This window comes from Sphaeramia orbicularis, chromosome 12, assembly GCF_902148855.1.
Source record: "Sphaeramia orbicularis chromosome 12, fSphaOr1.1, whole genome shotgun sequence".
In the NCBI taxonomy this organism is placed as follows: domain Eukaryota; kingdom Metazoa; phylum Chordata; class Actinopteri; order Kurtiformes; family Apogonidae; genus Sphaeramia; species Sphaeramia orbicularis.
Window position 1 is genome coordinate 25708794 of NC_043968.1, and position 13177 is coordinate 25721970.

Sequence of the window (13177 nt, forward strand, 5' to 3'; positions counted from 1 at the left end):
GTTAACACTTACTGTGGTTGATGCAAATAAGAAAATTTAGCATCCACCCACTCAATCAGACTGACTATGTGTGATTGGCTGGAGAGTTCAACAAAACCCAGTCAGTTTTTTTTTTTTTACTCTGAGAAGTGTTTGTTGTGATGATGTGGAATATCAGTTTGCCTTTTGAGAATGTCAGATACACAGTCAATCAGTAGCAAAACAAAAGTGATTTTTATCACTTGTTGCATAATGAGTTCACTCTTATGGTGTTAAGAGATAAAGGGCCAGATCTACCAAGATCCCAATTTGCATGTACTAATTTGCTTGCGCAATCTAAAATTTTGTGGGGTGTAACTGTGATTTGCAGGTGATTTACTAAAATTGCTTGCACAAATTACGACGGATGCAAAGTCATGGAGACTGCCCTATTTAAATGAGGGTTTTGCGTGAGCTACTGGAGACAATACGCTGTAAAAACTGCCCTGGGATACACCAGCACTAATGGGAACAGTGCGCTGAATGATCCAGATGCACGGAAATGTAACGTTGGAGGAGTTTTGTCATAGAAGGTATTGCATGACTCATTCATTCATTCATTTTTCATTTTAAAGGTGTGTGTGTGTGTGTGTGTGTGTGTGTGTGGGGGGGGGGGGTTGAATGACTGTCAGGCACACATAATTTTGTCACACTGTAGCCTAATGTCGGTGCGTATTTTTAATCACAATCATCAGGAGTGGAAAAGAGTCCTGTAAAGTGTGTGTGTGTGTGTGTGTGTGTGTGTGTGTGTGTGTGTGTGTGTGTGTGGGGGCATACGTCTCAATTATTTTTTCTTCCGTCGCTCCAAAAATGTTCACACAAGGGTGAAAAATGCATCCTCTGCATCTCATTTCATCACTTCGATGTCTCCTAACCACTTCCATGTGTGCACAATTACGCATCAAACCCGTTTCCTCCTCCTTTGAGACATGTTAAATATACACGCAGTTCCTATGAGCAAATTGCTTTCGGTTTTGATAAGTCACTCTGCGTGTACTAAATTAATATATTTACGTTTTCTCCTTCCACTACATGCAGAACTGCGTGTAAACGCCCCAAATTACATATTCATTTTGTCAAATGTACTAACTGGATGCAGACACGCTATTTTGCACCTTTGAAAGACGCAACCCTTAGTGCGCACTGTTTGTAAATCAGTTTGTACATTTTTTTGCGTGTGCAATGAATTTGCGCATGATTTAATACACGCAAACCTTTAGTAGATATGGCCCAAAGAGTTAATTCTGAATGCACTGTAAATGCACATGTAAGAATATGAATAAACATCCAAGTCCTAACCTGTGTTAGCATCAGCTCTGTCTCAATTATTATACTATTTTATTATAGCATTATATATTATATTATTATGCTATTACACAATTATTTCAATTGGATTATCTGAAAGGATTATTTTACACAATAATGATAATTATCTTTACTCCCCTGCATAAAAACAAAAACAGAAATGACATTTTTTTTCTATTGGTGCTCTTTCAATGACATCATCTGGCTGCATCTCATAAATCTTGATCCAATAATATTTCCTAAAATGGAGTTTATATATTTAAGTTTTTCTGTGTTTGCTATATTCAGTTCTTATAAACAAAAAGGCAAACAGAAAAAGAAATGTAATTTATTTTATATGTTGCAAAATTCCTTCAGTACATGTTTATTCTTTCTCTTAAAGTGTATGTGAACAATTCAACTATTATTAGACTTATATTACAGTGGAAGCAACTTGCCAAGTAAAATGTAAATACAGTTACAGCCCTAGTTAACACAGGGAAAAACTAAACATCAAAGTGAGACTACATACAAAAACATACAGTCCTCTATATCCAACAAATAAAAAGTTTGTCATAAGCAATAACACCCCTTTGTTTGGCTTAGTGCTTGCAATTATATGAGGATTTTGCTACTACATTAATGAAAACAAATTCTTGTGACTGCAGCTTTGTATCACCAACAAGTAATTCTGGTGAAGAGATACAGGAGCTGAGTTATTTGACATGTTTTGTGCACTATTTATTATATTTGCAAATCAAATTATTCTAAAAGCCTCCATAGAAACAAGTCTTATCTGAGACTCCAACATACTCTCTAAAGCTGAATTTTCGATTTGATCTCATGTAAAATGTGTAAAGAGGAAATCCTTTTCCCATGACGCATGTCTGATTACCCAGTGATGAATCCCTTAAAACAGGGGTATTCAAATCCGGTCCTCGAGGCCTGGTATCCTGCACGTTTTAGATATTTCCCTCTTCCGGCACACCTAGTTCAATTAATGATCAGCTCATCATCAAGCCTGATAATGATGTAATGGCTTCCGGATGTGGCTGGAAGAGGGAAATATCTAAAACATGCAGAATACCGGCCCTCGAGGACCAGATTTTTGACCAAACCTTTAATCATAGTAAAAGAGATAAACCAAACAGGATTTATGAGGCTTTCGCAAAGCAGTGAGAAACATCACTGACAGGTGCAACAAGGGTTCTTTTTTCTGCTAAGCTGCACTGTTATCAGTTTTCTCTCATTGCACACAGCCTGTGAATCACCTGCCTTTGTGATCTGCTCAGCATGGTGATACAGTGCACATTATTCCTTGTGCAAACCTGTAGTGAATCTGGGCCACAATGTCCATACTGACACACGTTAACAAAGACTCCTCTCTTCCATGTGTACATTTATTCCAGTGGCAGTGAAAAGCAGGAGATACAGTTACCTCTAATGAGGAAAGGACTTCACACCCCATTGGTTGTTCTGTGTACCTGGAATCCAGGCCACGGTAGCAGAAGCATCACAGAAAAACCCCAGTGGGGAATTTAGGGAAAAACCAAGAAAAGTACATGTGGCTGGAGATGAAGCGCACGTCTCAACATGACAAATTATCTGCCTCTGTTCTGCTTTTTGTACATTTAAGACATAATTAACTTTGACAAAGTGTTTTATATGAAACAGATTAAATTAGTTAGAAAAGAGAGAGCAGGAGCTTTATGAGGAACAGAAAAAGAGTCATTTTAATATCAAGTCTGTGCTCTGCTATCCCACACCAGGCACATGCAGCTGAATGACCCAATATAATGTAAAGGAGAAGAAATCTTTACCCCGACCACCGAAGGGGAGGCAAGGGGTATTGTTTTTGGTTTGGTTTCTTTCTTTCTTTCATTGTTAACACTTTAGCAGCAAAACTCCTGGTTCAGTTCATACCAAATTGGGTTTATAGATTGCCAGTGACCCGGAATAGATGTCATTACATTTTGGGAAAGGTAGGTCAAAGTTCAAATTTTTTATGAATTTTTAAAATCTTCTTTTTCCCATTTACTTATAATGGGCAGAATTTCACATGTCTATAAAAATATCAATTTTGCCTCAATTTACTTCAAACTTGGCACATACAGGGTGGGGAAGCAAAATTTACAATGTTTTGTGGCAGGGATTGAAAGACAGTGTATGACCAATTAGTTTATTGAAAGTCATGAGAATTTAAATCTTCAAATCATATTTTACTGCATTTCTAATGGTCTTGTTGTCTACCTAAAGTTCAGTTGCCATTTTTCTCATGGATTTGGTTGGATCCTTTAGGATTTTGGATTTGAGAGCTTTAATAAAAGCTTTGGTACGTTTTTTGTTGCTTCCTCCACTTCCAGACTTTCTCGTAATAGTTTTGCTCATAGTCATTCTCTTCTTTACATTATAAACAGTCTTTATGGACACTCCAACTATTTTTGAAATCTCCTTTGGTGTGACGAGTGCATTCAGCAAATCACACACTCTTTGACGTTTGCTTTCCTGATTACTCATATGGGCAAAAGTTTCTGAAAAGGTATGGATAATAGTGTTAGGTATGATTATGACATCAATATATGTTTGGTTTCAAAACAATTGACGTAGTGCCTGCTGAGAAAAAATAACTAAATGTTCATTGTAAATTTTGCTTCCCCACCCTGTATATAGAGGCAATTGATATACTGACATCAGCACACTCATAGACATGATGACATCAGCTGGATCGATGCCAAAATAAACTACAATACATGTGAGGGGTGGGGTTTGTTGTGCCTGGCACCACTTGTTATACTTAAAAACATGCCATGTCTGCAAGTGACAAATTGAGACATTTTCCGACTTGCTTCTCAGTATTCATCAAACATTGTCCTCAGCTGACTTGAGTTCTTTAAGAAAATAATGAAATGTAGCACTGACATTCTGACCAGCATAATAGCTTTTTATGCATACTTGTCATGGCTAATTATAAGCTTGAACTGAAAGTAAATGTATATGCATTTCCCACATTGTCTAAGTATTGGTTTAACATTTCAAATATCTGTATGTTTGACTTCCACCAGGACAAACATGTAGAAACAGTAGTGTCTATGTTTGCTCAGCAGCCCTGTACATCTGGTCATTTCTGGTTTGTTGCAGGGATTAAATCCACTGACTCTTTGAGGACTGTGAGTCTCAGGCTACGTTTACATGTAGCCGGGTATCTGGCAAAACGGAGATTTTTCTTTGCGTTTGTGCCTATCATTTACACGACAATGATGGGCACACGCACAGAAAACAATGTTTTGTAAAAACTATGGCCAAAGTGGAGATTTCGGCAAATCTCAGTTATGTATTTGCGTGTAAACATCGGGAAATGGAGAGCTCGGACAGACGTCAAAGTTTTCAACTGAAATATTCTACCACTTCACATGTGATGATAAATGTATAGAGGATGGAGCTGCTAAGTGGAGTGACAAGTAGCCTATTAAAGGAGAAAACAAGGAAGTTTGGTGCTAGCGAAGGTGCCCACTGTATTGTCAGACAAAGTTAGTCAGAAAATCAGTTTGGATTTATTTGATAAATCTAACCCTAACCCTTTTCTGACTAATGGGCCCTCTGATAATAGGGCGCCTCCCACTAGCAAACATTAACATCTCGTGCCCACTGCATTGGCTTAACAGTATTTCAAGTATTTACTTGTTATAAAATAAACCTTTTATGAGGTGTTTCCACATTTTGATACTTTATATTTTTTTAATCAGTCCTTTATGCATTCTGTCCAGTTCAGTTGAAGGGAAATGAAGTAATTATTTGTGTCTGTGCACAGCGGTCTATATGAACTAAAGACAAAACATGATTGAAAAACAGACCGCAGCTGTTCAAACCCTTTTTCATCTGTTCAGACACATCAGAAAAGCAGTTTGTGATGGTAAAAAAAAAGTCACCGGCTCAGCCATTTGCATTGTAGATTGCACGTCTCAGATTTGTTTGGTCCCAGAACCAGGAAAACTACATCTCCACAGGTTCACAATTCTTCTTCTTCTTCTTTTTCGTGTTTTGCATTCAGCTTATTGGTGCATTACCGCCACTAGGTTCATAATTGAAGTAATGTTTTGTTGTGATTCTTTTTAGGATTCTAATTGGTTAATGGTACTCGATCGTCTCACCACACTGCCATCTACAGGCTTGGCATGCTCTTGACGGTGTAGATATATGTGGCGGTGTAAACGCAGATTTTTCAGAAAATTGTCATGTTTGAAAATGGAGAGGGGGAAAAATAAAAATGCCCAGCTACGAGTAAATGTAGCCTCAGTCAAGCCTATTACTACTACCATGATACACTGTGGTGTTAACATAAACAAACAGCTGCAAATATGTTACAGAAGAACTCACACACCTCCTGCAGTGAGGGACCGTGATGCTCTTGTCTTAAATGGATTAGTCTGTCGCATTCACTTATCAAGGACAAGAGGAAAATAATTTCATAAATAGTAGGACAGAAGTCAAGGAGAAAGTGACTCTGATATGACAAAACAGAGACAAAAGCAGAGAGGATCTCAGCTTCGACTTCAAACAGGCTGGAAAACAGGGGCGAGTATAAGGCTAGTTGAGATTTTAACTGACAAATTAATTCTTTTTTTCAGCTTCCAAAATAAAATATACACATCAGTATGTTGACAGTCACTTGTTTGGTTTACATTGTTGTTTACCGGTGCGTCTTGTCTTCTAAACAGCTCACACACTGTTTGTTTGGAGACTGTGAGACACATATTGTAGGTAATGGCTCTCTAATTCTGTCAGGATGAAGGAGATCAACATTTCCGTGCTGCCGATTACTTGTTGATGGTAAACCATTAAGAGAGTGAGTCACTGGCCTGCTGAGATGGGATTTTTTTTTTTTTTTTTTTTTTTTACATTTGTGATTAAGGCTGACACAGTAAAGAGGAGGGTAACTATCCCATGTGGAGAAAAGAACCAATGCTTCAACCTGAATACTGTTTGAATTAGGTCTTAATGATGTGGAGCTGATCGAATACATATTAGCATTTAGATGAAAGGGGTACTGGAGTGGATCTTGTGGCCTCTTACTGGGTTATCTGCCGCTGATTAGCTGTTGAGGAGACAGTTCTCATTGGATATGTATATCAGGATCAGTGGATTCAGGATTAGATGTTTTGTTTTTTTTTTCTTTTTTTTTTACACGTCTGGAAAAACATACAAGACAAAATATGTAACATCCATAAACTCCTGTAATTCTTCACCATCTTTTCAGGAAATTGAAGATCCATCTTCATTTCTTCCTGTGCTGCCTTCATATCCTGAACATATTTTGCTTTGTTTCCTGCAGCTTTGGTGGTGAGGTTTCTGACAAGGCGCTTCATCTGGGAGTACGACCCGACTCTTGGTAAGTCAACCTGACATTTTATACTTTTACTGATAATACTGTAAATTCAACAATTTCTGGTGCTGCTGTTATTTCTACAGTACCCAAAAGGATGAATTCTCCAGCTGCTTCCACCAACACCATGTATTACTGCTGCAGGAAATGCTCCAGTAATACGTCATAGTTCTTCTATTTATTATAGTGAAAGTGCATGAGTAGGAGCTCCTTCAATTAATGATATTCGGCATTACATAATCCAAATTTGTCTTAATTCATGGCTGAAAATAGTTTTCATTAAATGTCCTATTCACATCAGTATGAGTAATGTTTGCCACAGAGTCTTTTGCAAAAGCCATACATTATATTTCAACCTTTTTTCTGCTGTCATCGGTGTATAATATAGATCAGATGTCACATCAGCGTGAAGGGCTTTTAATTCCCTAGCTGCACATAGAAGGTCAATGCCTCTTCCTCAATCTGTTCCTCACGCTTTATTCAGTCTTATCCCTTTATATCAGGTGCAGTGTCTCTGTAGAGAGCAATTACCCACCCACTCAAGAGCCACCTACTTTATCTACTACTAGAACTACCTTGTGTATTCAGAAATGTCCAACCTCTATGGTAAAGCAAGAGACATAATAGATGGAAAATTCACCCTCCAGCCTGTAAAGCTAAATATTGTACTCTGTTTGTTCAGTCTGTGAAAATTACGTTTTAGCAGTCAGATGCTGAAATGAGGCAGGCACAAAAAGTACAGACAAAAGGATAATAATGAAGATCTTTTCAAGTAAATGTTTCCCTGTGATGAACTGGCGACATGTCCAGGGTGTACCTATAAGTAGCTGGGATAGCCTCCGTGACCCTAGCAACGATAAAGCAGGTTCAGAAAATGAATGAATGAATGGATGTTTCCCAAAATTGTCTGTTTAAAAATTTTGTATATTTGCGTTTCTCAGCAGCAAATATGAAGAAATGGCTGTGTCTATGTGGTTTTCCTTTAACCCTTTCATGCATACTGGTCACTACAGTGGACAGCTATTCTACAGCTGTTCTCTTGTATAATCACGGATTTTGTTGTTCTTTTGTTTTGTTTTTTTGTTATACATATCTTTATGAAAGTTTTAAGACACTACATATCTTTTCTGACATGAATTGGTAACATTATGTAGATCTCTCCTGAGGATAAACCCCCAGAATCACAAGCCCTCCCCATAGTTTTCACACAATTTATCAGTAAATACATGTTTCTGTGTGTCAAAAATTAAACGTGTGGTGTTCAGCTGAGTAGACATTTTTGCAACTTCATGAAAAATAGGTTCATAAGATTTTTTTTTTTTTTTATACATTTAAAAAATAAATAAATAAATATATATATACTGTATATATATATATATATATATATATATATATATATATATATATACTGTATATATATATATATATATATATATATATATATATATATATATATATATATATATATATATTTTATTTTTATTTTTTTTTATTTACTTTTTTTTTTTTAATTTTTTTTTTTTCAGAAGAAAATACTCCGGAAAAAAATTTTTGAGTAAGGTTCTCATAATTAGTGCATGAAAGGGTTGAAATACAATGTCTTTGGTGTTTTTCTGCTCAATAATTATGTATAATAGCTTCATTTGCTATGTGCATTATATTCAGCGAACATGGTTTAGTACAAAAAAGGAAATAGTAAAAAAGAGCACTAACAGCTTCCTTAGTTACCACAACAGTTGGCATAACAACGAAGAAAGCACAGCATGAGGTGCGTGATGAAAGTAACAGCACCGTCAGAGTATCTGTGTCCAATCACGCTGCCTGTCTGAAATTACCCATAAAGTGGCCAACACATTATTATGACCCTATTATACGAAGATCACGCAGGTTGGGAGTGTGCATGCTGTGTGATGGTCTTGTAAAGGAACAGTGTAGTCTGCACTTCACCAACCTCATTACTGCTTCGATTTACATTTACAGCATTTATCTCAGTAATAATTCTCCGATTTATTCTGATCCCAGACACGAGGAAGCAGAGGAAACCAGTGGTATTCTGGGAGAAGGACATGTAGTTCTTTACCCATATGTGAATGTGGACTTCATAATTGCCTGTTTGCTCGACCATATGGTTTAGCACATTTTGAGGCACTATATTTCAATATGTGGAGTACCTAACTTGTCTTAGCCTAACTGAGCCAGCTCTACCACATGGGCAGAATGTGTAATACCAAAAAAATCTGCCGGTTGTCACTGTGATTGTCAGTGGTATGAGTCGTCATCCCCCCTCCAATCAGGAAGTCAGAAAGATGAAAGTCACTAAAGACATTTTTGACAGTTTTTGGTGAAAATATGAAAGACATGAATACCTTTTTGGCATTTCATAGTATTAGAGGCCTTCCTAAACAGAATTATTTTGTTTGATACCACAAAAAAACTAAAAATTAGATGTGTAATAATTTTTGAAAACATGCTCAACCAAATGGTAGATTTGTAGATTTATAGTAAGAGTAGAAAAATTAAGGCAATATAAAATAATTAATTATTTGTTATAAAATTCAAACCTCTGTTCATCTATTGCTGTAAATATAAACATATAAACATTTAGTGGTAGAACATTATGAATATGGTTAAATAATTTACTTAGTATGTAATTTTTGACACTTTCTGAGTTTATATTAGTAACCATGGTAACAATCTAGAAAGATATTAAGATTATCATAACTGATTATTCCCTTTTAAGTAAATTAGAAAAGCTGGAATGCTAATATTAGAACTATTGATTGAGGTTTTTGATTCTAAATTCACTTTTTAACTTATTTAACCACTACTACATGAATGCTAATACATCCTCTGGTGCAAAACTGTGCCCTCCTCTGGCCCTCGTACCAGAAAATCCTCAAGACCCTGATTTTGATCTGAGTGATAATGATAATTTTGACCCAGTGAAGGATCCTGATTATCATCCCACACAACCAGAAGGTGCAGGGGACAGTTCTTTTGAAGACCTTCACAGCCAAAACCCTAACCAGATGTCCACTATGGTGATGTGGGACACCGGCCTCTTCACTCTGACAAGGGGGAGCGATGCAGCTTCTGCCCAAACAGTGTGTCAAGAAATTCAATGTTTTCCTGTTTGAACACAAACCAGGATTGTTTTGTAGCTTACCATCAGAGATGATGTGCTTTCAATGCTCAAAAAGCATTAATGCTATTGCTTCATTACACAGACACACAGATGAAGTGTGTTGAAGTGAAACATTTAGAGATGTCATGTTTCAAAGTTTAAAAAATATGTATCCAATACCCTGGATATTTTTGGGTGTTTAATTATTTATACATTTGGATTTTATTTATTTTTGTCTGCTTATTGAGGTATTTGTATCAAATGATGTACTTTAACCATTAACTGACATCTCAATCATTTGATAGAAGTCAGTATTTTAAAAACCACGGGGTCTGTACATATTTGAAACAACATAGAAAAGCATCCAAATAGATAAATAGACACATTTTCTACTCTGCTTCAAATATGTACATTTTGTAAATATGTGTATATTGCAGTAACGCTGTGGATCTGTTACCACATGCAGATGGGGAGGGAAAAACACACAGAACACTTTATTTTATTTATTGCCCCTTGACAGTCTTATTTGTATGAATTTAAAGACAATTTCATCATTCACATCTTTTCAAAAGTTACTGTAAATATCTGTAAATACGCATTACCTGCTACGTGATACTGCAATTAAGGTTTTATATAAGTAGCTGTGGTATGACCTGTCTCATGTCTGATGAAAGGTCGATGCCCCAAACATCACTGTGGTGAGTAAATATCTTTTTGGGAGCTCACAGGTTGTGCAGATCTTATCTAATTTTTTATTCACTGTTCTTTTGGATCCTGCACACATTTTAGCAAATGGATGTGCATGCCATTACCTCTTTCCAACTTCATATTTGTGGCATCCTTCCCACCAAAGACCATGTGAGATTTAGCTGAACAGCACATCTAATAAAACAGAAGGATTTAATCATAAAAAACACCTGCACTGATGTCTTTGTTTAGCTCGTCTTATTCTTGCTGAGGTAACTGCCTATAAATCAATATATGGGTTTCTTACATGCACTTCTATGCTGACTATATGTTTAATGTTTCATAATATTACAGATCACGACATAATCAAGTGCATTTATGGAAATTAAGGAGATTTGCAAAATGTACATATTTCAATCCCCCTCCACACCGACCTGTTACAGGATCAGAACTGCTTTGGCTCACAGAGTCAATAAAGGAATTTTATGGTTGTGTTTTTACCCACACGTGTTTGTTGTTTGTCCATTAGCAGAATTAGGTAAAAAGTACTGCATTGATTTTTATGGAACTTGGAACTTGGGGCAAGGGCAGAGCATCAACCAAGGACGAACCCATTAAATTTAAAGCAGGTCTGTAAAAAAAAAAAAAAAAAAAAAGGTGGGGGGAACTGTGGAGGTTGTTTTCAGGTTTTTGTAACACGGCAAGATATGGTGCTTGGAATGAGAGGACTGTGGGGCCTTGGTGGAGGAAGGTGCTCTGCTGAATGCACCGTTATTGGAATTTGGATTGGAATCAAAATTACTATGAAGAAAACACATTTTCTCATGAGCTAGCACTGACCATCAATCAAAAGAACAAAACATCCTCTCTTTTTACATGTGAGTCTACTGTGATACTTTCTCCTTCTGCCAAAACAACCTTCAGGCACTGTGGAGTTTCTGAATTATGAGGGCTGAATTGTTTGCTGCCAGGAAAATTATGGCTTTTGTTTCTCTCTAAGACCTTTAGTTAGGGTGGTGGGGCTGGGTAAATCACCACAGCCCTGCCTCCTGCCACTGCATTTAGTGACAAATACACACAGGGGTGGACGTGGACAGATTGGGTGCTGTTTGCAGCTGACAGAGTGATGGATCCTGAAATAGGCTCCATCCCATGAGTCCCAGTGTGAGAGCCTCTGGTCGTTCTCAGAGGTGCACCTCGTGCCTCCAGCCAAGCAGTTATAAATCCTCATGTTACTTCCGCCTTTGGCTCAGTGTGATATTTAATTTACGTCATATGACGCAGTTTATACCGTGGGGAGTTGAGCGCACCTGGGAGACAGCGGTGTAGACGTGCAAGAACTGGAGCAGCAGAACCCACACAGAATCACATCTTCATTTTTGAATTAGGATTTGTAAACGAGTTTTTGAACTGAACAGCAACCACAAGCATTTGTATAAGCGTAGCATGATGTTAAACGGCCTATATTTAGTGTTAATATATTTGTTCAGCATTTAAAAATGATCTGAAAGTATCATTAGAGTGTTTAAAATAAAGAGTTTCTAAGTTGTGCCAAAGATGCCAATGTTTTGGATTATGGAGGTATAAATTGAATATATTTACTTATAGTATGTGACCACTAGAAGGAGTAGTGAGTCATTCTGTTGGTCTCCCATGGTGAGGAAAACTAACGCACCTTTAACCAAAGAATCCGAGGGTGATCAGATGGAGTGAGAACCATTAAGAAACAACTTTTACAGTCAAAGAAAGAGACAATGTAAAAAAACCTAGAAGTACTGTTGTTGTTTTCACCACTGGAGACAGCTCTAAATGAAAAGAATGGAGTTTGATTCTGAAATTACAGAGTTTCTTCTACACTTGAGTTTGACTATAAGTGTATGAAGGTATAAAGTTATGATGTGATCTTATTGTCTTTGCTAAGTTCACCGTTTGTTGATCCACAAATGGTTGTTGATTCAGACGAAACTGTAACAGTTCTGACCTTGTTTGGGTGATTCCAAACAGAACTTTAGTGCAGATAGTGACAACACAAACTGTACAGAAAATAGAGGTGATTGGTGGTTTTACTGTGGCTGGTTTTTGTACTAAGACAGTTTACGACACATGATGTTATTGTGACCTACTGTAATATATATACATATATATATATATATATATATACAGTACAGGCCAAAAGTTTGGACACACCTTCTCATTCTTTGCATTTTCTTTATTTTCATGACTGTTTACATTGTAGATTCTCACTGAAGGCATCAAAACTGTGAATGAACACATGTGGAATTATGTACTTAACAAAAAAGTGTGAAATAACTGAAAACATCTTTTATATTCTAGTTTCTTCAAAGTAGCCACCCTTTGCTCTGATGACTGTTTTGCACACTCTTGCCATTCTCTTGATGAGCTTCAAGAGGTAGTCACCTGAAATGGTTTCCTAACAGTCTTGAAGAAGTTCCCAGAGATGCTTAGCACTTGTTGGCCCTTTTGCCTTCACTCTGCAGTCCAGCTCACCCCAAACCATCTCGATTGGGTTCAGGTCCTGTGACTGTGGAGGCCAGGTCATCTGGCGCAGCACTCCATCACTCTCCTTCTTGGTCAAATATCCCTCACACAGCCTGGAGGTGTGTTTGGGGTCATTGTCCTGTTGAAACATAAATGATGGTCCAACTAAACGCAAACCGGATGGA

The 13177-nt window shown here is 37.1% G+C and overlaps 1 protein-coding gene across 3 annotated transcripts in view; it reads left to right on the top strand.

The window, feature by feature from the left end:
* Positions 1 to 13177, top strand: part of rerg (RAS-like, estrogen-regulated, growth inhibitor) — a 49005-nt gene that overhangs the window by 27277 nt on the left and 8551 nt on the right. For all 3 annotated transcript variants that reach the window (XM_030150762.1, XM_030150761.1, XM_030150763.1), the window contains one exon: positions 6632 to 6688. In XM_030150762.1, coding sequence (XP_030006622.1) covers positions 6632 to 6688 — 57 coding nt within the window. The remainder of the gene's footprint in view (positions 1 to 6631; positions 6689 to 13177) is intronic.